At 39.5% G+C, this 23,704-nt stretch overlaps 1 protein-coding gene across 32 annotated transcripts in view; it reads left to right on the top strand.

Moving 5' to 3' along the window:
• The window catches only part of Rims1 (regulating synaptic membrane exocytosis 1), a 501,635-nt gene that overhangs the window by 176,822 nt on the left and 301,109 nt on the right, over positions 1-23,704 (top strand). For 28 of the 32 annotated variants that reach the window (XM_031367021.1, XM_031367027.1, XM_031367031.1 and 25 more), the window contains one exon: positions 5,495-5,563. The exons of the other annotated variants lie outside the window; for them this stretch is intronic. In XM_031367021.1, the coding sequence (XP_031222881.1) occupies positions 5,495-5,563 (69 nt within the window). The remainder of the gene's footprint in view (positions 1-5,494; positions 5,564-23,704) is intronic. 32 annotated transcript variants of the gene reach the window in all.

The raw sequence follows: 23,704 nt of genomic DNA, 5'->3' as shown, positions 1-23,704 counted from the left end.
AATTTATGTTCTTTCACAAGCCATGGTAAGTCTCCCAGAATGCAGAGCTATTTGTTGGTGAGATGGAGGTATACTAGTTGAGTTTCACATTGCTAAAATTACATTGAATTCATTTTTTTTATACAACAAAAATGGCCATGGACCTCCTTGAGATACTAATGTTGGCAATAGAAAAAGCAAATGAAAGTTGTTCTGACTTGTAGAGGGCCATTAAGAGATAGAATAATAGTGGTCATAGAAGAACCATAGGCCACAGCATGCCCCCAGAGGCCAACGTGTTGCCTGTGACCTCCAAAGTACGCACACCTCTCTAAAGAACTTAGAATTCATGCTCAGTTGCCATGTAGTTACACATTGCCATGCATGTTCACTTCATCGATTAAAAACCCAGAGCACTGCCACCAATGTGATGAAAGTTTTCTGAAATTTTATCCTTGAAATCATCTAAAATATAAACGATTACATTATCAAATGAAACAGGCACTGCTTTCTAAAGGGTGGGAAAGAGACATTGTGTGTGCATTTGCGTGTACATGGTTGAAAACATCTGTGATCTGGGCATTCAGGTGGCCAGAGACAAGAGAATTATCCCAAGTTAGAGGCCACGTTGGTCATCCAGGCAGGGTCAAGGCTAAATAAAGAGACCCTGTCTCGAAAATAAACCCTCCCCAATGAAAAAGAGAACTGTGGAGAGTTTTGTGACTATCATGTCAGATTAGCACCAGAAACAGAGGAAAAGAACTCATCTCAACCACGTCTAGTTTCATGGGACAGTAAGTGAATTGAAGGTGACTTCCTTGAATTTATGTGAAGGATTTCTTACAGATAGCCACACCACTGAAAGGACATTCACTGTCCCATAGCCTCTTCCAGGGTTTGACCCAAGAGCTCCTCCAGGAAGGAAGGGAGAAAGGGAGGAAGAGAGGGAAGGATGGAGGGAGAGAGGGAGAGAGGGAGGGAGGAAGGGAGGGAGGAAAGGAGGGAGGGAGGGAGGACATAAGGCAGGGAAGGAGGACATAACGAAGGGAGGAAGGGAGGGAGGGAAGGAGCACATGAGCAGTGGGGAAGATAATGGAGAGAAAAAAATAGGGATCAGTAGGCCTTTAATTTTTGTGAAGGCCTATTACTTTTTATGAATGACCCCAAAATCCAGTTATATAAAATTTCATAGGCAGAAATTTGAATTCTTTTGTAATAAGAGAAGCAGGGCAGGTATGAGGATTACAGTGAGCTATCAAGTCTTTGCCATTAATTCACACTGCTTTTGGCATCCTTCATGATGTCTTGGTTTTGCTCTTAAGGACAGGTAACCATTTCTTTCCAGATGCTGTGATAACACTCCCCCTGAGAACATCTTAGGGGAGAAAGGGTTTATTTTGGCTCCCAATTTCAAGTGACTGTCCATCCTTTCAGGAAAGAAACAGCAGGAGGAGGCTGAGGGAACTGGTTATATTACATCTTCAGTCAGAAGAGAGCAAGAGACACATGCTCGGCAATACTTAGCTAGCTCTTTTACTTCCATCAGGTTCAGGGCCCACTCTGACCATGTCACTAACACTCAACTGAGACTTTCTACACCAATCAGTGTAATCCAGGTGAACATCTGCAGACATACCTGATTGAGAATCTTCCCAGGCCCTAGTGACAATTAAAATTAAGCATTGCAGGACATATGCAGTCAATGACTTTATATTGGCCACATTTCATTCATTGTGAAGAACAAATGAGTTTTAGAAATTTTCGATTTTTACTTTAATGGCTAAGGTTATATGAAAAAGGGACACATAGAGATCTAAGAAAGCACTACCTATTTTGAGTTTTTGTTTTTATTAACTTATTTATTTTGGTGTGTGTGTGTCTGTCTGTCTGTCTGTGTATGTGTTTCTGTGTGTGTATGTGTATGCATGTGTGTGTGTTTCTTTGTGTGCACATGCATGCACGTGCAGAGGTGTGTAGGTGCATTGTAAATTCAGTAACTAGCTCTTGTTCTCCGTCACTTGTTGAGACAGTGTTCCTCTTGCTGTTTTGTCACCATATGGTATCCTAGTTCATGCCATTTTAACCATGAGCTTTCTCCTGGCATTGCTTCTGACTGCACAGCCCACTTCACCATAGGAGTGCCAGGACTGCAGGCGAGAACCACGTCATCCATCTTTCTGTGTTAGGTCCAGGGATCCAAGTTGGTCATTTTATGAGGCGAGTGCTTTTACCTGGTTAGACCTCTCCCCAGCTCTTTATTAAGTATTTTGTTCAGTTAATTATTTACTTAGTATTTATTTTATGATAAATTGTAGTCTATCAACATAAAATTTTTTTGTATCACAATGTATCAGATTTTAAAAGCAATATAGTTTCTTTTGGTATTTTTTCATTATAATTTTTTGATTCAAACACACAGGAGAATTTTGGCAGTTTTCACCTTCCATTCTCTTCTCTCTTTCCCCTCCCCCTCTTGAATCAGGAAATAAATTAAGACCTATGAAAAGTTGTAGTCAAATGTCAGATTGAATAATGGTGAGTGTGTGTCTGTCAGTGTGTGTGTACGAGTTTGTGAGTATGTGTCAGTGTGTGTGTCTCAGTGTGTTTGTGTGTGTGTGTGTGTGTGTGTGTGGTGAATAATGCATTTTTCACATTCTGTAAATATAGTCAAGAAATAATGAATAATGAACTGTTTCAATGAGTACTAAATCCAGCCCTCTGACATTAGAGGGATGTACGAGAACTGAAAAAGCCACAGACGTCTTGGAACTTAAGTTCATATAACTGTTAAGGAACTTCTGTCTCCCACCCCAGTAAACACTGTTTTAATAAGAATCAGCTACGTGCAAGGCACACACCTGGGTATTGCTTATATATTAAATTCTCACAATTTTTTTTTATAAGAAAGAATCCTTTTCAGAGATTAAGTCAAAACAGCTCGGGGATGTAAGTTATCTTGTCCAAAGTTACAGTTTGTGCTTTCCACAATTGTCAGGAGAGATTTTTGAAAGTAATAAAAAAAAGTCTACCTTATGTATTATCATGTATAGTTGAGCTTCTTTGGTATTTTTTCTTTCACACTGAAAGTAAAATGACTTTTTCCTTTCAATGTATTATTATTTTTTTTATATTATACTTACACCAAGTCCCTTTTTCCTTTTATGCCCCCAACCTTTTCAGATACCCACCCTAGGTTTCTTTCAAATTCATGGTTTTTTTTTTTTAAATTTAACCCTGTGTGTGTGTGTGTATTATTACATGTATAATGTTATATGTATATAATTATGATATATACATGTAACACATACATGTAACACACATGTACATCTAATATTTATATGTGTATATACATTTATAATATATGTAGACATATACATACACATACATACACACATGCGCATGTGTATGTATGTGTATATATATGTATATATTCTCAAATATGACCTGCTCAGACTCTACAATGTTACTTGAGTATACGTGATTTCAGGGCTGACCATTTGGTATTAGATAACAAGTTGGTGGCCCCTCCCCTGAGTTAGACCACTTCTCTCTACTCTTCACATTTCTTCATTACCTGCCATTCTTTGGTAGGGTTGGTGCCAGCTGTTCTTTCCCCACTGCATTTGGAAATTATGATCTCGAGAAATGAATGACCGGTTCATCTATAGACTCTACTGCACTGTCAGCATGATGAGGCCTCACATTTGTGCTGTGATCTCAAATGTGGTGAACACGTCAAGGAGAGAATGCTTGTTTTAAATCTGAATTTTAATATTTACTTGGTATATTTACACTTGCAAAGTTATATGGATTGTCTTATAAATGACTCAAAGCAGAAAGCAAGAAAGTCCAGAGATAGACCAGGCATGGTGGCAGCTGCCTTTAATCTGAGCACTCGGGAGATAAAGGCAGGAGGATCTCTGTGAGTGTGAGGCCAGTCTGTTCTCCATAGCAAGTTCCAGGACATCCAGAGCCACATAGAGATCCTGTCTAAAGGGGAAAGAAAAGGAGAGTAAATAAATATCTTATGAGCACAAAGAAGCCAAAGTATCCTAAGTTTATTAGATAGTTTGATTTTTACAGATACATTCTCAAATTATTCTTGTGTTGAGCTATTCATAATCTGTATATCTAACATTACTCCCAGGTTTATGGCAGCAAAACAAGAAAATACAATTTTAAAATCTGCATTATGGAGGTTTCTAACAAAACTCTACAAAGAAAACATCGAGCATTTTTCAAATGCTCGATTTATGAAGACATTTTCAGACACATAAATTGAGTGTGGTCATCAAAACTGGCAGACTTCATTTAGTGTGAATTCACTTACTGCTGAATCTTCAGAAATACCATCAATGAACTAAATAGAAGAGGCTGAGGCCACCCATGCAAAGGAGAAATTTGCACTCAGTATCTTACAGCCAGGAAACTGTTAACAGTGTTTAGGTGCAGTAAACTCAGATATAGTATGGAAAGGTTACAGAGATAACCTTACCTCAGAAAAGTTAAAGGTTCTAAGATTATATAGTTTGTTAGGCAATCGGGTGTACTTTTGTTTTTATTTTTTTTCACTTTTTACATTTTGATAAAAAGAAAACCAGCAATGGCAAACACCAAAAACAAACAGAGACTGTTTCTTACAAATTAGGAACGAGATTACCCTAGGTAGATGTAGTTTTTCTTTGCAGGCAGAAAAGAGAGTAGTGGCTGTTCCCGCTGTCTAAGGCTACACTTGTGTCTGTACCTGTGCAGAATCATGTTCTACTTGTACTCTACCGTAGAGAACAAAGTACCATTTCTTTCAAACACATTTCTCATGACCTCACAGACTAATAAGACACATACAGGGTTCCTGTGACGCTGAATATTAAATTGATATTTTTCCCTCCCCTCTCTTTCTCTCTCTCTCCCTCCCTCCTTCCTTCCCTCCCTTCCTCTTTCCATCCCTCCCTCTCTATGCAGCCTCTCTCCCTCCCATTCTCTTTCTCTCTTTTTGTTAAATGCTAGGCTGCTCATGGTGACTCACACCTATAATCCTAGTATTCAAGAGGCTAAAGCAGGAGATTTTTATAAGTTGGAGGCCAGTGAATTCCAGCCCATCCTGGGCTTAAGAGTGAGTAATTGTCTCAATAAACAAAGATAAAATAAATAACAATTGAGCTGTGTTCTTCCAAATTTTACATAGATTCCACAGCCTGGCTCCTGGTCTTTCTCTCCATTCGTTTCTCTTTGTAAATTTTTCACTCCTTACGTTTGCAACCCCCAGACTGGCCTAAGAAAGACTCAGCAAAGACAGGCTGTTACAGCAACCTTTTCAGATTATACCGCTGTTTTCTAAATCATTAAAATAAAATAAGGACTCAGAGATCGCAGATGGGAAATGCGCACGTGACGAGTGTCTTGCTTACCTGCTTTGCTGCACAGAGCTGAGCCATCTTAAAGCCCTGCTTGGATAAGCCTGACAACTGTGTACCTCCAGCTGACTGAGTCTGTCTTCTTCTCCCTTGCCTTGCAGGAACATTTTCAGATGTGTCTGTGTTCCCAGAAAGCCAAGCAGCGAAGAGGGAGGCCCAGAAAGAAACTGGTATTTCCTCTCCTTCCTGCTTTGGTCTGCTTTTTTTTTTTTTTTTTTTAGTTCTGTTTGCTCCCAAAAGACCTCTTGGATGATTGCCCAGAGGACAGTGGGGCCATTCAGAGGAGTCCTGTGTGTCTTGTATCTTCCCAAAGCTACCCCCAGTCTTGCAAACTTATAGTTATGACAAACACAGAGCTATCAGCATGTTGTTTTGCTTTATAGAATACATTGAAACATCACACTTTGGCCAGAAATTACTTATTAAAGCATCCCTGCTTGCCCACTATCTGTATCATACGAACTGAGATATTTACATTATTAAACTGCCCAGAGGAGGAAAACACCCTCCTGAGGGTCTAAAGGACTACACTTGAGCTATTCATTTTATTGCCCATTTAAATTTGGTAACAGTGTTGGCGAAAGTAAGCCTCATTCCGAACAGGCTTCCTACCCACGCTATATTCTTACCTTACTAGTTCTAAGTGCGTGAATACCTTTGGGGGCAGGTATGTGGTGTGTGTATATATATATATATATATATACACACACACATAAACATATGTCACATAAGGTGACATGGTTTCATTAGTTTATTTTATACAGAACATATGTATTTCATAATTTTAGCCAAGTGTGGCATGTTTCTACTGTGTATTTAAAACATTTCTGAATCGTATAGGTTCAGAATTGTTAAACAAAATGTATTAAAGCTGATATTGATTTAGCAGGGGGGAAATATGACAAACATATAATAATGCCACTGCCTAGTTCAAAGCTTTATTAATCTGTCCGCAGATTCGTCCAGTATTGTTAATGGGGATCCTGTTGAAAATAGGCAGCCCGCTCACTGAAGCAGTTGATAAGATGATTCTTTTGGATGAATCTGTGCTCGTAATTCACAGTCTTAGAGTTCCTTGACCTTCTAGAGCATGCTTGCTTGCTCTTTGGCCTCTAGCAAGGCTCCTTACACAATTTCCTGGCTTTGAAGTCCGTGGTCTACATTCCATTCAGTGCAGCTTCCATTCTATGCCTTGATTAAACCCGGGGCTGCAAGTGAGGATGGGTGTTCCACCTAGTACCCCTGAGCCTCCCATGGTGCCTCAGCAGCTCTGACCTGGTCTTCAAGGCCTGCTCATTCTGGTTGCTGCCTGTTTTCCACTTTCTTTTCTGTTCCATCCCACTAGGGGCCGCTGTTTAAGGCAAGTGGGGCTGCTTGTTAGTGAATACTGTGTGTGCTCTTACAGATCCTTGCTTTGTGATGTTATTTCCTCCTCCGAATCCCTGCTGTGTTCATGTGTGAATACTGTTCCTCCCTTTTACTTTGATGTGTTTATCAATTATGTCTCCTCTGAACAGCGAAGTTAGTAATGATTCTTCTCTCTTTTAAAATGATAACTCCAACTTTCAAACCTCCAAATACATATTACGTTATGTTGAAATGGTATGTGAGCAAAGATTATACTGCCTACAGAATATCTAAATCGGGTTTACTTTGAATCCCAAGTATTCTTGGCACAATTCCTTAAACCTTATTACTCAGTAAGTAATTATTCAATGAATGATAAATTTTTCTTCTTTGTTCCAAAGTATGTAATGTAACTAACATCTCTTGGGGCATACAGATGTTGGTGTTTATATATTTTTTGTTTTGTTTTAGTTAAGCACATAATGGATGTATTTAAAATCTAGATCTTGGGAGGCTATATTCAGAACCTTATAATACTTTGTATAATCTAATATTTGACCCTCTGATTTAATCATTTTTTCCCCTTCACAATAACACTGTGTAGTTTTATCTTGGTTCTTAAGAATTCTTACTGATTAAAAATAAATAAAAAGAAAAACAAAACCAAAATGAAAACCGCCTCATGATGAACTCTAGGATATACGTGGTTCATTTTCATCAACATTTTAAAGGTATTCTGTGCAAGTGTAAAGAACAGTTGTTGCGTCCAAGCCATAATGAAGTACTAAAGGGGTTAAATATGAGGCTTAACTGGACAACTGCAGCGCACAGCGCAGGAGTCTTTAAGAATACTACAAGAAAGTTTTAGTTTCACAGTTTCTGCCATGGTCACTGCTCACTGTCCAAAGTGAAGGTGTACTTATACTTAGCAATGTTTCATTTAATGTATGATCTTATGGTGGGTATACAGCCATGGTAGAACAGTTGCTTGACATGTGTAATGCTTTGGGTTTCATGCCCAGGACTGTGAAATACATTTTAAGGTATGGGCTGGTGCCTTCTTATGTCTACAGGGATATAAGAAGACGTTAGTGATTGCACTCGTCCTGGCCCTGCATCTACAACTAGCTCTGCATCTGAATCTCACTCTTCTTCTCAAAGTTGTGTCTGGATGTGGCTAAATCAGCATCAGGGGATACAGGAATATCCCTTTGCTCTTGGATGCTCCTCTCATTTTCCTGCAAGTCAGTTTGAAGATTTTAGACAGAGTAGCAAACCACAGAATGAAAAAAGTCACCAAAGGGGCTTAGCGCATACATTCTTCAACTTCAAGTCAAACTATTGTTTTTCTCCTTTAATATTTTAAATGTATTACCAGTAATTGTAGAAGAGACTTGCAACACAATAACATCTTCATTGTCCCCCTGAAGGGAATCTTTAATTGTTTTAAAAAGGCAAAAACAATTGCATCCTTATAAATATATTCATTAAAATGTGCATAAATATAGTTATTCAGTAGAGCTATGTCAGCAGAAGCTGTAGCGGTTGACTTGTGCACGAGCTTTACTCAGGGTAGGAGCAACAGTCTGATGTTGCTGCTTTAAATCCCCCAGTGCATTACTGCAGCAGAGTGGCTGCTTACAGGGGTCGGTATTTAAAGTTATGCTCTTAAAACTTTTAAAAATACACAAAAATATTTGTCTCATTTGTCGTTTCCATATCTTAATGATTATTTTATTTAAAAGTTAAAAGGAGCAACGAAGCAGTTCTGAGCCTGCAGTGCCACAGCAAATTGACCTTTTCTGTGTATCAGCTTCTTTGCTTCGTCTGGGTTTGTTTTGCCTTTACCTGTTTACATGCAGCCAAATTCCATGGATCCTCAGAGCCTTTACTCTTTTATTTTATTTTTTTTAATTCACTGTCTTAGCTTTCCTTGATCTATTACCTCATCCTTTCCAAAACCATAGAGACTGCTTGGCCAGTTACCAGAAGTATTAAAAATGGTAAATAAGACTGGAGAGATGCCTCAGCAGTGAAGATCACTGGCTGCTCTTCTAGATGACCCAGGAATGAATATAAGAACCCACATGGCCTCTTAGAACACTCCAGTCCCAAGGGATCTGATGCCCTCTTCTGGCTGCTTTGGGCACCTGGCATATGTGCAATATACAGACATTTATGCAGGCAAACACACACATAAACGAATAAAATAAAATTTAAAACACAGAAAACGGCAGGATGCTCCATCTTTCTTTTAAAAAGACATCAGGCTCTTTTAGTCACATGGGAATTTATTTTTTAGTCACATGGGAATCTGAAATGAAAGTTCAGGCACATTCAGGCATGGTGAGTGAGTGATGTGCTGTTAGTGTAATCCTAGTACCATGGAATTAGAAGGATTGCAGAAAGATTGTAGGAGGAGGCAGAGGAGGAGGAGGAGGGTTAAAGTAGTTCAAATACAATTTGTTTATTAGAAAGGCACAGGAAGTGTGAGAAAGATAATAAGGATACATATTTTTAAATGGGAAAGGAGCTAACCTTAACGTGTCGCAAAGACTCCCTTCCTTAAAGCAACAAACGGTAAATCTTTTCACAGTCCTACAGCTTGGAAGTCAGAAATGAAGGCAGCTGCAGCAGTATGCTCCAGTGAAGACCCCAGGGGGACTGTTCCACCTCCATCTTCTGGCTTCTGTTAGCCCCACCTTTCCATTGCCTTAGAGATGTAGCTCTCAAACTCTTTGCAGTCACCAACCCCTCTTCCTCTGCATATTCACGCCATCTTCATTCTGTATGTGTCGCCTCTGTGGCTAAATTTATCCCCCCTTTTAAAAGTCACAATGGATTAAAATCCACTCTAGCCATTTCAATTTAACTTGATTAGCCTACAAAGAGTGTGCTTTCAAGGAATATTCTATTTGGCACTGTGGGTTAGAATTCCAGCATCTTTTCTTTGAGAGTCCCAATACAATGTATAGGAACCAGTCATAAAGGACGGCAAAGCCTGAGATAGTTAATTCCAGTTTTAAAAAAGCAAAACAAAACCAACAGGGCAAGAGTAAAACCTACTCCTCGGTTATCTCACTAAACCAGAAAGCCTGTAGAAGTATATATTTATAAACTCCCACTTGTCATGGTAAAGGGAATATCCATTCCCTAACTTCATAACTGTTTGGAACTTCAGGCAAACAGTCTTTGGTAGGTAGAGAAAGCAGCAAGACCTGCAAAGTGATAGGAAGTGGAAACTTTGAGCCACATTGGATTTAAAGGAAGGAAATATGGGAAAGATGAATGCAGCATCCACTGTAACACCCTCAATAGTCTATCAGTAAGACAAAGTGCAACCCAGTGCCAAAGAAACACAAAGCAAGTTAGAAGAGCAGGCTTGGGCTGGAGAGATGGTTCAGTAGTCAAGAGCGTGTGTTGCTTCAGGAGAACTGAAGAGTCCCTCACTGAAGTCAGGGGTCTCATATTCTGATCATATCCTGATCACCCAAGACTGCAGCTCTCTTCCAGCCTCCATAGGCATGGTGCATGTCTGCACATGCAGATGCACACAAACACAAAGAGAAATGAAAACAAAGAGCAGGTGTTAACCAGACCTGCACTTTGGAAGATGTGCAGGAAAAGATGACTGCGGTCATCACATAAGCTGAGAGAGAAAGCAGTAAGGACCAGGGTCTGCATAAGATGAGGAGAGTTCTGCATGGGGACAAGAGAGGAAGCCTTCCAGCCTTAAGGGTAGCTGCAGGAGAAGAGAAGTTCCTTTGGTCTGGGTGAAAAAAAAATCTATATTTTTAATGGATACTTTTATAACTCAGCTACTGATTGTTTCTTAGATCCCCTCTCTGTATCCATTTTTATTGGTCTCATTTGTAAAAACTAAAATCAGGATGAGTTTTCCCATAAGTGCTGTATCAAATACTGAAGAACAAAATTTTGTTTTCCCAGAGTTCTGGTTACCTATAGAGAAATGAATAAAGACATATTTTCAAACATGTTTTTTTTCCAAACGTGGTCTCATTCCAAGATTGGAACCACAGTGTAGGACATCTTGAAAGGACCTGGGTTAACCCATACCTTCTGGTCATTCTAAATGCGCATCTGCCTCTCAGATGTAAAGTGCATACACACCATTATAAAATCTTATCCAAATCTTATCCCTTTTCAGCTCCAATACTAAGCCCCAAAGCTCATGAAAAAGACACGTAAACCTGTACATGACAGGACTTGAGATTTAATTCCCCTTGTCACTGTTTCTGTTCCCACTAGAGATGCTATTGTGCTATCTTGAATATCTTCCCACTCCTTGTCTTGTAGGTCTTGTCCTTAGCAAAGTCTTCTCTGGATACTCTTTATCCTTTTGTATCCCTCATCAAGCAACTGTTGATGTAGTATTTACTCTCACGGGATCTTTCATGGACCCTGTCTCTTGCTTATACTTTAAGATCACTGGAATTTCATTCCGATGGCACAAACCACACCCTATTTTCAAGCCTGTTAAAAATCTTTCAGAGTCTTGGTAGAAAACTAAGATCAAGGACAGCTGGAGGCTGATTATTTCGACATCGCTGTCACTCTGGAACAGTCGTAGAAATATGGGTGGAGGTTAGCAAATTGTCATAAAGAGATGAGATTCCATGCTAGAGAGATGACCTAGTGCTGAAGGGTGTTTTCTGCTCTTCTAGAAGAGGGGAGTTAGCTCTCAGCATTTATTTCTGGTGGTTCTCAGCCACCTAGATAGAATTCTAGTTCCAGGATATGATCACCTCTTCTGGCCTTTCCAGGTACCTACACACATGTGGTCTCTCTCTCTCTCTCTCTCTCTCTCTCTCTCTCTCTCTCTCTCTCTCTCTCTCTCTCTCTCTCTCTCATGCACACACACACAAAATGAGAACATAAGAAAGAGAAGGAGAGAGTGAGGTGATAGGAAGGAGATAGACAGGTGGTAGAGAAGAGGAGAGGGTGTGGGGGAACAAAATGAAGGGAGAAGAGAGAAGGAGGGGCCAATAGAAGAGAGAGGGGCCAATAGGAGAGAGGAGGGGCCAATAGGAGAGAGGAGGGGCCAATAGGAGAGAGGAGGGGCCAATAGGAGAGAGAGGGGCCAATAGGAGAGAGAGGGGCCAATTGGAGAGAGGAGTGGCCAATAGAAGAGAGAGGGGCCAATAGGAGAGAGGAGGGGCCAATAGAAGAGAGGAGGGGCCAATAGAAGAGAGAGGGGCCAATAGGAGAGAGGAGGGGCCAATAGAAGAGAGAGGGGCCAATAGAAGAGAGGAGGGGCCAATAGGAGAGAGGAGGGGCCAATAGGAGAGAGGAGGGGCCAATAGAAGAGAGGAGGGGCCAATAGAAGAGAGGAGGGGCCAATAGGAAGGGTGTGGAAGGAAGCAGAAAGAAGAGAGGAGAGAGAAATGAAGAGAATAATAAAGATGGACAGGTTGCGGAAAGGAAGAAAGGACTAAGGGAGGAAGGGAACCAAGGTGTGTGGTGGAGAGGGAAAAGGAGGCAGGGAGGGAAGGAAGCAGAGTTGGTCTACATGAAGGAAAAGAAATGAGCATTTGGAAAGAACCTGTAAATGGAAGATTATGAGAAACAAAGTTGCTGAACTTTTCCTTCTCTGGATGAAAATTTATGTATGTGTTCATTCATACATAGTATGTGTGTGTATATTATATTATACACACATATCTAAGGATGTTTTTAATGTGATGTCAAGGCAGAGTGGCCTCTGAAGTCTGTTGTATGAATACAGGTGTGAAGTTTGGTTTGGAAGAAATATAAAGTGATAAATTTGGTTTAAGGCAAATGTTTAGACATTCTTGTTTGTTCTAGTAAATGCCTTTTGTAGGTACGTGTTTGTGGCATCATAAGGATGGTGGTGTATGTCATTCAATACTACAGTCATGTCTATAAAATTATGCTATTTTTAGTATATAGGTGAGAACACTCTTATGAAGATACCTATTTCAGATCCTGTTTAAAATACCCATTTATATTGCTAGCTGGTAACGTTATCGATTACCAGTTATTGTTTTTTATAAAGCACTTTCTAGTGAACGACCCAGGGTTTTCCTCCTCATTTCACGTGGACTAGAAAATTCCAGGCATCACCACCAACCTGAACCTGAGAATGGCTTTGTGGTGTTGAATGAGTACCAAACACATCTGCATCCAAGACGGCCGTTGAGTTCTCAGAAGGAGCATTTTTTTTTTTTTTTATGAAATGTTGCATCATCATATCCACTGACATTTGCTGGTACCACTTGAACAATATTAGTGTTGTCTAATTTTACGGGGAAAACTTACAAGAGACCTGTCAAAAAGTCTTTTTAATTTATATTCTAGATGTATTGTTTCTAATGTTAATTCTAGAGCATTTCTATAATTTTGAATTCTTTCAGAATTTCACACAATGAGATTTGATCACATTCATCCCGTTCCAACTTATTCCAGATCTACCCTTGGCATTATCCTTTGCGTGCTCACCTCCTTATCTACCACCCCAACCTTGAATCTCCTCCTTTTCTTGCTCCTCTTCCTTAAACCCATAAAGTCTAATGTGTGTTGTCCATTCACTTGGGTATGAAGCCTGCTCTGGAGTGCAGTCAACCACTTTGAGACACACTGACTCACCCCCTCCAAGCTGCTGTCAGTTGCCAGTGGCTCCTCAGTGTGTCCACCTCCCACACTTTCTACTAGAATTTTGTCTGGCCTGAGCTTGCATAGTCTTGCACAGGCCATCATGACTGCTGTCAATTTCTTCCTGCAACTTCCCTGCTGTCTGGAGAACATTGTCTCCTCGGTGTTATCCACCACCTTGGACTCTACGATCACTCTCCTCCCTCTTCCACAATGATCCAAGTCTCGGGAATAGGAAGGTTGACATAGATGGGCCACTCAGGGCCACCATCTCTTTCTCCCCACAGTGACTAATTAATGGTCTCTGTCTTAATTATCACTGTAAGAAGAAGCTTCTCTGATGACAAGAGAGAGGCTATCTAAGCATCTTTGCCTTTTCTTATTTCTTTCTTTTCCAGAGAGAGAGAGAGAGAGAGACAGAGACAGAGACAGAGAGAATCTAGAACTCCAAGCACATACAGAAAAAAATAGTAAAAAAAAAAAAAAATAGTGTCACACATTCACAGACAGTTAATTCAATGTACTTTTCCAGGGACCTAATCTTTAGAATATCAGTTAGTGTCCTGAGTACCTTTAGGAGGAGGATTTGGTGCTCTTTGTGTCTTTGCATATGGCATGCAGAGACGGTATGATATTCATTTGACCACAAGGGATAAATGACAGAACCTACATTGAAATTCAGGTTATCAGAGTGAAGAAATTATGCTTCTAGCCAGACACAGGTATTTATAGTTGGTAAATAAATACTTGCTAAGTAGAAATCAGAGTCGAAGCTCACAAAGAAACAACAGACTGAACAGCTGATGAAGGGTTCTGGTGCTGATGCTGATAATCTTGCTGAATTCACATTGTGCTGGAAATACTTCAGTCTTATGTAGAGGAGTAAGACATCATTTTACTTTTAAGACCAGATGCTGGTGGAAACTATGGAGAGACTCAGATTACCTTAAGTATGTAGACATTCCTATTCCTTGAGGTATCTGGGTGTGGTTGAGATATGTAGAAGTGTGATAAATGATTCATTGTCTTCTTGGGTATTTATAGACTGCAGTGTTCCCTTCAAGTCTGCTGTTATCCAAGATAACAGTATATGGCTTCTTTCATTATTTTCACCACTTTCCAGGTATCGTCTTGGCAGAGATGTGGCTTGGTGGAGTTATTCGTAGCATTTCAGTGGCTGTAAAATCAGAATCAATCCCCCTCCCCTGATTATATTCAATGCTGTGCTTAAATCTCAGTCTGTACCCAAGATTGTCTAACATGCACTTTCATGCACTACTGGCATTAACTGTACACATTCATATGTGTGTGTGAATATACATACATGTTCATATACATATCCTATCTGCTAACTCATATGTAAGTAAAGCTACTCTTAATAAATAGTTTAGAGCTTTGTTTGTTCGATTGTTGTTTGTTTTTATTATTATCTTCCTCTATACTCCAAAAATGAAAAAAAAAAAATTCCATTCTGTTTTCTAGTCCTGTTTTCTCTTTTGTAATAGACCTTTCTTAAATCTTCGAACAATATAAACATTAAATAAAATTTAGATATAAATGCCTTGCCATAATTGCTTGTTTGAGATCCCAGTTGTCATACATAATTGCCTACTGAACATTTTCAGTAGATTTGGAAATCCAGTAGGAATCGCAAACGTACTATGTTCCTCATGTCCCTCTTGAATTTTCTTCAAGTAAACTCCCACTTTTGCTTTCCAGTATTTAAATTTACCCTGATGCTGAGCTCAGAATTTTAGGAGTCATTCTTCTATCTCCTCTTCTATTCATATTTTGCATTCAGTAAGTAAGTAAACTCAGTGAGTTATATTTTTAATAAATTCCAAATATGAACATTTTGTTTTTGTTTTTGTTTTCCTAGCTAACAGCCTGTTTTAAGATCATTCACCTAGGAAGTTCCTCTTTGGTATCTGTGACCTGACTTTTGACCCACATAGATTTTTTTTTTTTCCTCCTGACAATAGCCAGAGGCATACTGTTTATCTTTCACTCCTGAATTCCTCCAGTTAGGTACTCTGGTTAAGTCCTGTCTCAGCAGTAATGAAGTCTGTGTAGCTTGACATAAGTGATGGGCTCTCCAGTGCTAGCCACGCCATGCATTTTATGTGTGGTACTAATGCTCATCTGGCCTTGTAGGTAAACCAGTCACATTCATCTCGAGCTTGCCAAAGAGACAGAGTAATCTTACACTTACTTTCCCCTAGCTTGGGGATTTTCCCTGTAGATATTTCTATGCTTTGCTGCCTACTCTGTTTGCTTCTTTGGTAAAATTAATTTGCTTATGTAAGAGTGAAAGTCAATTTTTAAAGAATATTTATCTATAAAAGCCCTCCTACATACCCAGTGGTGCTGCAACCTCATTTTTTGCGACTATGGCTTTTATTGTTTGTTATGCAATACATTTATATTTTATATACTCTTCCCTGACCTATAATGTATAACCTTAAATTTAACAATTTTGCTACATTCAACATGGTACCTCTGGTGTCTACAGTTGTTCCTGATACATGGTGCATTTTGGACACAGCTTAATTAAAAAAGAAATTGATGGATTTGTAACCTGACATACAACCTCAGTGTACTGAATCCTCATATGTGTTAACCGTTGCCACTATACCCTCCTTCAATTGTGCACATTCGAAAATCAACATTTACAATCATCTACATTGATATAGATGAAATATATATCCAAGGTATGTGCATATTCTTTAAAACATCTATTAGGACACTGTTTCCATTTCATGGCTGAAGGAAATGAAAGCTCAGAGAGATTGCCAGACCATACAAAATCAGAACATCATCAAGAAGCTGAGATGACCCAAATTATTCTCAACAATTACCACTGCCACCAAGAAATAATGAGGTGATTTACATAAACCTACTCCTCTCAAAAAGGAAAAAAGTTGATTTGGCTGATGTTTCAGTTTGGGCTCTTTCAAACACTGCAGTAGGTCCATAGCACCTCCCAAATCTATCCCAGGCCCCTTCTCTTCTCATCATCTTGATGATACTGCTGCAATTCTGAACACTACCCTTTGTCTTCTCATTATTTTTCTCGCATTTGCTTTTCCTGCTCAGAATGTGACTCTTCTTATAATATATATATATATATATATATATATATATATATATATATATATATTCGTGCTTAGAAAAAAAGATTTAAAAAATAAAGAGCTAAAGAGTCCAGGAGACTCTTTCTTGAACTATGGTATCTGAGGTTGTTTGAATAGGTTTGGTCCCATTCGAGTCATGTGTTTGGCTCACAGGGAGTGCCATTATTAGGAGGTGTGGCCTTGTTGGAGTAGGTGTGACCTTGCTGGAGGAAGTGTGTCACTGTGGGAGTGGGCTTTGAGGTCTCCTATGCTCAGGTTTTGCCCTGTGTGGAATGAGAGCCTCCTTCTAGCTCCCTGCAGAAGCCAGTCTCCTCCTGGCTGCCTTTGGATCAAAATGTAGAATTCTTGACTCCTCCAGCACCTTTCTGCCTGGATACTGCCATATTTCCTGCCATGATGATAATGTACTAAAACCATGAAACTGTAAGCCAGACCAAGTTAAATGTTTTATATATGAGTTGTCTTGGTCATGATGCCTCTTCACAGCCATAAAATCATAAGACAGTTTCTAACATTTTAGAGCCAGACATAGTTTAACAATGAGTGATATTTTACTCGACTCTACTTTCCTCTATTATTATTGAAAAGAATCTTCCCTCAGCTTTCTCCTCACTAGAGATTTTAGTTTTAAAGATTCATTTTTCCATTTACAACCATGGATGGTGACTGTACAAGCCAGTCGAAAATAATTTTGCTCCCCCAAATTCAACATATTTAAAGGTGAGAGAACACAACCATTCCTTTAGTTTTAGCCACTAGTTGTAAACCTGTTCAGTTGTCCTTAGAGACAGAAAACTGTTTCAGAAAAGCAAGTAGATGGCAGTAACTCTGAGAGAAGTGAAGACATAGGAAAAGCAAATGCGAGAGAAATAGTTTGAGGGAATGAGAAGACAAGAGGGCAGCATTCAGAATTGCAGCAGTATCATCAAGATGAATGGGAAGAGAAGGGACCTGGGATAGTTTTGGGAGGTGCCATGAACCTACTGCAGTGTTTGAAAGAGCCCAGACTGAAGCAAGCAGAGGATGAAGAAGGTTCAGTGATAGTAATGGCTAAAAGAAAGAGTGGTGAAGGTAACACGGGACTGTGAAGTATTTGGGAGCAGTGCAATTAGTGGAGTTCAGTGGAGGGCAACCATGGGCCTAACAACTAGGGCCTAACCATGTAAGATTGTCATGTCCCAGAACTCTGGTTTCAATACTGCACTGAGTTATGGAGAAAATGTGAAGCTGGCTTTGACTGTGTTGATTTTCTGTTCCTAATGGTACTTGGAGTAAATACTTGGAATATCCGCAGCTTCTTTGGTGACATTATCGAGGGGAAAGGCAGGTGGATGAGATGGTTATTTTGGATACTGTCCGACCAGTTTTCCGAGTTGAGTTCTTGTCTACAATGTGTAGGGACCAACTAAAGCATATCCATAAGAAGGATCATGTTGAAAGTCCCTGAGGACACTGTCACTCTGCAGGTTAGTGTCATGGTAAAGACAAAGGAAACATACCTTTCAGCCTTTCTCAGTCTTGTGGGCCATCTCTCTCCTATTTCTTTCACAAATAAACCTTTATTTACAAAGTATACACATTACCATATCCCTGTCCTATAATCTACACATTGAAGCTCAAAACTGTCATTTTCTCTGATGCTCAGGAAAGATGTGGCTCCTCATTTTCACTGTATTTTAACATGGCACCAACCACATGACTTGTAGTTTAGCAGAGTAAAGTGAAGCCTAGAGTTGAAACCTTAGATCAGAAGAGTCAGGATCTAAACATTTTTGCTTCTGTTTTTGATTCTTAGTTAATTTAGTTTACTCTGTGTGTGTGTGTGTGTGTGTGTGTGTGTGTGTTAGGGCAAGCTAGGAATGCAGATATGTTTATGGAAGACTGATGATTACTTTATTTTATAACAATTCACTTAAAAAAAATCTTCCATTGTGAATGACATGGTATTAGCCTTAGGGTTCAGAGTTAACTGAGAGAAAGATATTCTTAAAAATGTATTTCAACTTAATACAATTACATGGAAAGATTCATTAGGGCAAGTACATTTCTTATCATGTTCTCAGTCCTTAATTATAAAAGCAGTGAAGGCATTCTTTGAAAGAAATGTAGAAATTTTTGTCCCCAAAAATACCCAGTTTGAGAACTCATGCTGTTGTAGGTAAGAAACATCCAAAAGATTGACATTTCTTCGACACTTGAACCACTGAACTAGTTTTGGGGGATCAGTACTCAGCATTTACTTTTTTAAAGTGTTTTTGAGTCAGATTGTGAAGGACTAGGGAAGAGGCGGGTTTCTAAGTGCACACCAAGGACGTCTGACAAAGTTTGCAGACTTGGTAATGACTTAGAGGCTGCCCAATGTGGCCCCAGGGCCAGATCCTGCCCACTCTCTAGTTTCTGCAGCATGTGAAGCATGGGTGACTTTTATATTTTGAAATGATTGAGGAAAATCAAAAGGGGGGCGGCACTTGTTAACATACAAGGTACATGCCACTCAGATTTCAGTGTTTCCAAAGGAGCTTATTAGGAGAGGGATGTCTTCCTTTGCTTTATGCTAAAGTGGCTGCTTTCCCATGACAGTGGCAGATAATCAAAGAGGGAGACATAATGTCATGCACACCATGAAATGTTTATGTGATCACCCTTAAAAGGAAAAGTTTCTGTGTCCCTCTAATAAACAAATGTTCATGATATTTCACAATAAAGTATTGCTAAGATAACTGAGGTTTTCGTATTCATTATAAACAATCCTGTCAGGATAGAGCAGTGGTCCGTATCCAGCAAAACAAAATGTGACAGTTAAAAACAGTAAAAATATGGTGATCCAAATATGATAACCATGAATGATGAAGAATCTAATGTTTTTAAAATCTGAAAAAAAAATAAGATAAGGGATTCAGTGGATAGGAAGCTCAAGTATATAGCAATTGTATGATTATGTCTTACCAAAAGTATTCTGAAATAGAGTTATAAACAGAAACATAGTATATAAATGTAGAATAGTAGGAATGCACCTTAATAATTTATTCCAGTTCAGGGTGTCCTACTTTTGTAGTGGAATAGATATCTGAAGCATTTTTAGAGCGACTATCAGGATGGCAAAGGGATATGAAATCAAGCCAAATGACAAATGACTAGCCTGAAGGCAAAGAAGATTTGGAGGGGATACAACAGAAAAGACTTTTTAACTATTTGGACGAATATCATATGGACAAAGGACTCAGTTTATTCTAAATGAGCCAAATGGTTAAAGCCATTTATAGCAATGGAAAGCACAGGAAAACTAGAACTGATACAAAAAAAAAAAAAATACAATTGCGTGTCTTAAAAGATATTCCTCTAGCTTTCAGGGAGCCACCTGAAGATCTTACAGAAACTTTCATGAGGGTGTTGCTGATGTAAATACAACTCTCTCACCGAAACATGTGTCTGAGAGTAATTTCAAGACATTTTGCATGCATTCTAATAATCACTTAGCATCAGCTTTGCAGAGCACTGCTTTCAGTGTAACTGGGAAGGATGTAAAGGAGGCCCTTCCAGGGGGGGACAAAGGAAGGAAGTTTGTGAACAATATATCAATGCATAAAGCACCAGGGTGAATGGTGTGTAAACTCAAATTCCATGGTCATGGAGAAGATGCTATCTGTGGTCATGGAAAGATGATTGGGATTTAATGGAGCTTAAAAGAATGGCTTAAATTTGAATAGGCAGAGATAAGGCCAAGGGGCTCTAAATAATGAGAGCAAGTAGCAGGAGAGCAGACACTAGATATGAATGATGGAGAGGAAAGAAATACTAGCATGAGCAACTCTCATCCATTATTTATGGAGCACTGAAGGAACATCTACTGTCAGAAGCCACAACTGGAAGCAAGGTAAAAAGGGGTTATAAGAGATGAAGAAAAGGATCCCTGCCTTGAAGGAACTCCTTGTCCAGTAATGGGAAAATCAATGGCAGCATCCTCATATGGCACCTCAATTTCTGAGCAATTCCTCAGAAAATGAATGACTGGAAATTTCCTGGCCTGTCTTTATCCCATTTAAAGGGTTACCAACACTCATTCAACAAATCCTGGGCACATGCATTGTTCTTCCATTGTGTAAAATAGACAGAGCACTCATACTGATCAGACGAGAAGCCAAACACATTTTTGTTGTTGCTGTTGTTATCCATATTGCTTGTCCCCTTTAAGAAGTGTAAGGCAGTAGTAGCAGTTTGAACATTTAAAGAATGCAGCATGAAGATGGAGATATCTTTTTGGGCATTCAAAAGGGTGTTCCAGAGCCGCATGTGTGAAGAAAGTACCAGGAAATGCTCCACGGTGCCTCTTTAAACCTGTTCGACTTTCTAGATATGCGTTTCCATTTTCGTCAGCCATTCCAGTGTCTGTTTGTTTTGTTCCTATGTTTTAGCACCTGCATAATTTAGACTGGAAATCTCATCCTTTGTATCCCAGCTCTCATCACTCTAAATGTCTCTTGTTGTGTGAATCAGTATTGGTTCTTCATACAAATAAAATGCAAATCATATCCTTGCCAGAGCTAAGCACTTATCTCCACGAAATCAGAACAAATACTTGAAGGTTAAAGCTGAGATTCATTGCTAGCAGAATAAAGAGAAAAACAGTGAATGCAACATGAATTTTCTACTGAGATGAATTCAAATTACAAGCCAAAAAAACCTCATAGAGATAAAAATACATCTCATGCCAAGTGATGGATGTTGAACTGCAAACCACATATCAGACTTCGTTCTCAGCCGTTTCTTCTTTCCTGTGAAATTTAAAACCAGAGCACCTAATTGCTTCTCACCATTAAAAAAAATTCCCATATTTAATTTCACCAAGAAAGCATGTTGACTCTGGTGTCCAGATCAAATGGCCCTCTGAAAGGAATGCCTTTCCTTATCCATCACACAGAACCCACTATTGTGCTAGGCAGGAAGTGGCCTTGATTCAGCCCTCCTTCTTTGATGCACTTGACGTCCCTGAACTACACTCTCCTCTTCTGTTAACTCTAAAAATCTATGACTATTGCTGTGCTCTTGAAGTTGCTTTGACTCATAAAACAAAACACATGCGTCATATTTGTCTTCAGGTAGGGAAGAAAAGGCTTATTCAATTGAATTGATTTCCAGATCATATCCCATCCTTGGAAGAGGTCAGGACAGGAACTCAAGCAGGGCTGGAACCTTGAGGCAGAAGCAGATGCAGAGGCCATAGAGGAAGGGGTGCTGCTTACTGGCTTGCTCCCCATGGCTTGTTCAGTCTGCTTTCTTATAGAACCTAAGACCACCAGCCCAGGGACGGCATCACCCACCATGGTCTAGGCTTTCTTCATTGATCACTAATTGAGAAAATTCCCCTACAGCTGGATCTCATGGAGGCATTTCCTCAGCTGAGGCTCCTTGCTCTCTGATGACTCTAGCTTGTGTCAAGTTGACACAAAACCAGCCAGGACAGTGTAACTGTCCTTTGTGTCTCCGGTAGCTTAAAAATGACTTCATATCATAAATGTTCCAAACATTCTGCAATGAGGTTTATTCTTTTTCAACTAGGCATTTAAAATATCCACAGAAAAAGTGAGGGAGGAACCCAGGAGATGAAGGCTTTTTTTTTTCTTCACAAGAATGAAAGAAATAAGCAATGATTAGGAAAAAACACCCATGTTTATTTTGCTTACTTTTTAAAGTTATGATGTCAGTAAGATACATTTTTATAATTATTTATATGTGTCCCTTTTTGAGTATATGACCTGTTTGTTCATTTATTATTTAATAAGTACACCCAAAGGAACAAATCTGCTAACACTGAGACCTGAGTTATTGGTATACAAATGTATTGTGTCCCACTCATACCTTTCCTGGGGCCCAGGCTGCAGGATGACCTGTTAGACACCGGACTCAGCCTTTCACGTAGCTTATTTCATTTAAATCTATAGCAGTACTGATATCAGCTCCCCCACTTGACAGATGAGGAGTCTCAGGGCATTAGCTTGGGCTTCATAACAAATTAGCATCTATTTCCTGGTCCCTCTATGTCCCAGAGTCTAAGATGAAAATTAGCAGAACAGGAAGACCACCAACTGTGTTCCCTGGTGAGAAATAGTTCTATTTGCTGCTTGCAGATCGCTGAGCGCCTTCTTAGGCTTTCACAGAGTGGAGAAACAGAATTCTGGATTCCCTTCTCTGTTACAATCACCAATGGAGGGAAGATGCTCATGTATGACATCTTCTAGCCCTGATTACTACCCAAATTCTCTGCCTTCGAGCCCCATAACATTGGAGATGAAGGCTTCAGCATACAGCTTTGGGGAGGGACAAACATAATAGTCCATAACATCAGAGTTTAACGAGTTAGAATAACTTGCTTAATGTTGCAGAACTAATACTTGTTAGAGCTAAAGTATTCTCCAGAGACATGCTATCATAATTCTTTTCATTGGTGCAGTGGCTGAAAAATATCATGCATTGGAAATTCATTTTTACCACAAGCACTCTTTCAAAGACTCTGAAGCGCCTATCCCTCCTGGCCTCCTTAACTGGTAATCTGTTCCCCCACAAAACAGATGGATTTTTTTTTTAAAGCTCCACACCTCATCATTTCAACTTACTCAAAACCCTGTGGTGAGCTTTCAACCTATTTAAGAGAAAATTCAAAAGTCTCCATGGGTCTCAGGTCTTCCTGACATCATTTGTCTGTGACCACATCTTCATCCCCATCTGAATCCTTTCTGCATTCCCACGAGCTTCATTCTGCCCAGGCTTTGACCTCACCCCTCTGTCTGACAGGAATCTTATTTCCAAAGCAGGCCAAAGAACACTTATTCCTGATCTTTGGTATTCTACCATGTACTAAAGCATTCTCCCATTTTCTTACTTATATGGGCTTGTCTGTCTCTCTCAGTGACTGGCTTCCAGTTTCTTCTTCCTGTCTCATCACCCTGGAAGTTATTGGATCCTTCTGTCTGCTGCATGTCCTTCCCTAAAACAAGGCTTAGCATTTGCCAATCAGAGATGAATATAAATTTTCCTAGGAACAAAGAATTCAGTTTGTGTTTATGTAACCACTTGGCATATAGTAGATGCTCAGTCATTATTTATTGAATTTATGAATTAATAAGTGATGGCTGTAAGTGGCCTAGCTTTATTCCTCCTTTAAAAATAGAGGAATGTGGTGTAGAGGTGCCAAGAGGTTTC

This window comes from Mastomys coucha, unplaced genomic scaffold (genome assembly GCF_008632895.1).
Source record: "Mastomys coucha isolate ucsf_1 unplaced genomic scaffold, UCSF_Mcou_1 pScaffold14, whole genome shotgun sequence".
In the NCBI taxonomy this organism is placed as follows: Eukaryota; Metazoa; Chordata; class Mammalia; order Rodentia; family Muridae; genus Mastomys; species Mastomys coucha.
The sequence above is the reverse complement of the archived record's forward strand: the minus strand, read 5'-3'. Positions and strand labels throughout refer to the sequence as shown.